The sequence below is a fragment of the Mastomys coucha genome, unplaced genomic scaffold (genome assembly GCF_008632895.1).
Source record: "Mastomys coucha isolate ucsf_1 unplaced genomic scaffold, UCSF_Mcou_1 pScaffold22, whole genome shotgun sequence".
Taxonomy (NCBI): Eukaryota; Metazoa; Chordata; class Mammalia; order Rodentia; family Muridae; genus Mastomys; species Mastomys coucha.
This window is the reverse complement of record NW_022196905.1, coordinates 203,813,878-203,818,012: the sequence shown is the minus strand read 5'-3', so window position 1 is coordinate 203,818,012 and position 4,135 is coordinate 203,813,878. Positions and strand designations below refer to the sequence as shown.

The following is a 4,135-nucleotide window of genomic DNA, read 5'->3' as shown; positions in this document are numbered from 1 at the left end:
TTTTGAAGGGAAGGCCATTAGACTATAAATGAACATTAGCACAGAAATAAAGTGAAGCGTGTTGTCCTGGAAGCCCAGTGATGCTTCAAGAGAGGGAGAGAGTGGATAAAGGGGTCCAGTAAAATTACCCTTGTGAGTGAATGATTGGACTTGGCAGCATGGAGACTCTTGACCTAATCTCTAGCAACTAAGTGATTGGTGTGAACAGAGCAGGACTAGGGGAGAGTTTCAGTGGTAGAAAATATTAACACGTTAAGGAAGTTTTGTTGTAAGGCACAGACGATGGGAGTGTGTTAGAGGCACAGGCAAAATGGAGAGTGTAAGCTGCTCAGTAGGATCTTTGTTACTCAAAGTGTAGGGCTGAAAGTCTTAGAGGCATCACCATCACCCTGGAGGGTTAGGTGTGTAGAACCCGAGGCCTCACTTCTGAGCTATCCAGGCAGATCTCGGATTTTGCCAACTTTTCTATTTCACTGACATGCACCTGAAGTGATGTAGAAAATGGGAGACTGATGGGCCAGAGGGGCAGAGAGGAAAGTGGCCGTGCTCTACATGAACCAGGAAGGTGTTTAGGGACTGGAAACTGGTCACCAAGGGTGTTTGCCCAAGCTTCATAACAGCCATATTGGTTGTATAAGTATAGAGTTGGAAAATATCCAAGGCTAGTAGTTTGCCATGAATCTTGGATCAAGGGAGAAAGACAGACGAGTTAAGGCCCACACATGAGCTCAGTGTGAGGGGCTGTGGGACCCAGCTTATGTTTAGGAGAAACCCAGGGGAGTGAAAGAGACTGAATAGCAGCTCAGCTTAAGAATTCCAGACTCAGTTTCCCAGTGGCACTGCAGACCAATGTCATGTAAGTCTTCAGAAGTTGAAATTATTGGCAAGGACCCAGGGGATTCTAATGAGGCTCTCTTGGGGCTATGCTTTGTGAAACATTGATCTAGAAGGTTCTTGGGACCTGAATTCTTTACCTGCGAAGAGCAAAAATGCAGTGCCCAGGTGGTCCTTACCATTTGGGGACCTTATGTGACCGGGAGACTCATATTGTAGGGCTTATTAAATATTAGCATGGCTGTCTGTGACTTGGCTCTAAGATATGATGCTTATAGAGAGGGAGGTTTGCACTCTTTCTCCTAGAATTTCTTCAGAGTAAGGACTCACTGAAAGTCAACGGAGCTAATGTTGTGCTAGTCCTTAGATGGTGTAACTGCCCTTTCCCACATGTGCCTCGCTTTGATGTTCTGCCTTCTACAGCTAAGGATGGGGATTACTGGCGGTTGCTTGCTCCTGGAAACTATAAACTTACAGCCTCTGCTCCTGGCTACCTGGCAATCACAAAGAAAGTGGCAGTTCCTTTTAGCCCTGCCGTTGGGGTAAGTATTCAAGAGCTGAGAATAATAACTCAGTACTTGCCATTGGCAAATATATCAGAGAAATTTATAGTTAACCTTCACTGTAGCCTTGCAAGGTGGGTACTCTGATTATCTCCACCTAACAGATGAGAAAACTAAGTTCTAATAAAGTTAGGTGACTTGATCATCGTCTCTGCTTTTTGCAGAGATTCACAAGAATACAAAATTAGACTTAAAATGTTAATTTTTATTTCTAACTTCAACTTCGATATAAATGAGATTCTTTTCCAGCTATCTTCCCCTATGTAACACCCAGCTCCGTGCCTTACTCAATATATACTAGAAAAAAAATGCCAGAAGATAATCTTAGGCACCTAACTAAACGTTCCTTAGGAATACCCAATGACTGCTGGGGCCATGACTCAACAGGGCAGCACTTGTTCCCCAAGTGTGAGGGACACCCCACACCCAAGACAATGTCCCTGAGATGTGGCAGCCACCTGAGATCCATGCCCATTAGATATGGCAGCCCATTTGGAATCCAGTTCTAGAAGGCAGACATGGGGGATTCTTGGGAGGAAGCAGGCATGGCTTTTACAAAACACAAGCTGTTTTGAAGCTATTCGGTTTATGCCCATCCTAAGATGAACTCTCTTCTGAATTTTGTACCTACAAAACTATATTTATCACAGATTTTAAAAAATACTCCTTTAGTTCAGGTGGCTGGATTGAGTCTATTCTACTGTACAAGCAAGCTACAAACCACCTTTTTAATTATATAAGCGATTGATAGCAGTCTGTTCTGGTTTTCCTCTTCAGGTGGACTTTGAGCTGGAATCTTTCTCTGAAAGGAAGGAGGAGGAGAAGGAAGAATTGATGGAGTGGTGGAAAATGATGTCAGAGACTTTGAATTTTTAAGAAAGGCTTTTAACTAATTGCTTTAGTCTGTCTATAGAGTGTAGTAAGATGCAACGTGGCTCTTTTATTTTAGGTTGTGTGCAGTTAATATTTAACATTGATTTATTTTTGATCATTTAAGTAGTAGGTAATCATATAAACACACTCGAACAGAAATGTCTGCATCTACTTCATTCTTACATTAACATTCGCTCTAAAATCTAGCGAAGCTCTTTTTAACGTAATTGGTGACAATGTCACATGACAGATGCCATGAAAAAAGTCAACTGATGTAGCTTGGATCTGTGAACACTGTACTTCGAGAATCACATAGTTCAATATAAGTTGTCCTTAGTCTCTTGTACTGATTCACTGTATAAGCATGATCCTGTTAATGCACTTCTGATGAGAAGAAAATGTACGTGCTTTTCAAAGGGGCTCTGAACATAATGAAAACCCAGTTCTTGCGTGTGCTTTGAAGAATGGAATTGTATTAGTCAGCCTGTTAATGCCACTTCAGAGTTTGGGGTTTTGTCTTGATTGCAGATTGGCCCAGAATTGCATTCTGAATGAATAAAGGTTAAAAAAATCCCATGGTGTGCATTTTCTCTATGACTTTTTTGGTCTAATACTGTAGTTTCATGGTAAAAAAGCATTTCCTGTACAATGGCTTCTTGTTTATTTAATTTCTGCATTGAAAAAAAATCCATTGACAGCTGCACACCAAACAGTGTTCTGGTTTTGAGTGTGTTATCATGCTGAATGAAAGGCTCTGCTTCCATGGAGTTTTAAAAAGAGATTTTACTTTTATAGTTAATTATATATATATATGTGTGTGTGTGTGTGTATGACTGTAATGTTTCCTGTGTCTTGTAATATAGATGTCCCATGTTTGGACACACATTTTTTTTTTTTTGTTTTTTTTGTTTTTTTTTTTTTGTTTTTTGAGACAGGGTTTCTCTGTATAGCCCTGGCTGTCCTGGAACTCACTCTGTAGACCAGGCTGGCCTCGAACTCAGAAATCCACCTGCCTCTGCCTCCCAAGTGCTGGGATTAAAGGCCTGCGCCACCACCGCCCGGCTGGACACACATTTTTATAGCCCACTGTTTTGAGGGTTGAAAACATTCCTGGGTTTCGAATTGATTTTGCACTGTGGGAAAAATCTACTTCCTCCTCCCCCCCACCCCCCCGCCTCCTGCTACATGGTCCTAAATTTGCTCTCTTGTACTGTTTTTCTCATCCACTTAGGACCTACATTGGAGGAGGTTCCACCTTGCATACCCCTAGAGACCAGATGGTGCAGTCACCCATATACTGGGCCTGGGAGTTGATCCTGGGTGGTCTTGCCCTTTCAACCATCTTGGGTGTCCAAGGATATAACTTGGACATAGTTTTTTTTTGGACACAGTTTGTTTATAACCTCTAGACTGGCCTTAATATCAAAACAATCTTCCCATCACCACCTCTTGAGTGCTGGAGTTACAGCTGCCTAGCCTCATGGTCAATGTCCTAATGTCTTTCAGTTTCACCCAATGAGAGGTGAATTGTGTGTTGTTGGAAAGAAATGCCTTCCTCGAATTGTGTTGAAGTGGCTACATCTCAGTCTCTAGTCCCAACTCTCACTCGTTCCTTCTTAGAGAGAATTTCCTTATCTAATTGCTGAGCAACACCAGGTATGCTAATCAAGTGGAATAAATTAATTAAAGGCCTGAAGCACTGCCCCCTCCCCCATCTCCCTCTTCTCCCTAGCGTTCCATGCAAGCTTTCCCTTGGCAAGCCTGTCGAAGCTTTGGATCCTTGTGCTGATCTGGTGAAGGAGGCAGGTGAGAACAGAGAATTAATAGAGTCATTAGTGCATAGAGCCAACAATGTCCTTAAACAA

At 42.3% G+C, this 4,135-nt stretch overlaps 1 protein-coding gene across 1 annotated transcript in view; it reads left to right on the top strand.

Moving 5' to 3' along the window:
* Positions 1 to 2,846, top strand: part of Cpe (carboxypeptidase E) — a 106,178-nt gene extending 103,332 nt beyond the window's left edge. Inside the window, exons 8-9 of the mRNA XM_031339941.1 lie at positions 1,258 to 1,376; positions 2,175 to 2,846. Of these exons, the coding sequence (XP_031195801.1) occupies positions 1,258 to 1,376; positions 2,175 to 2,273 (218 nt within the window). The 3' untranslated portion in view covers positions 2,274 to 2,846. The remainder of the gene's footprint in view (positions 1 to 1,257; positions 1,377 to 2,174) is intronic.
* Positions 2,847 to 4,135: the final 1,289 nt, after the last annotated feature.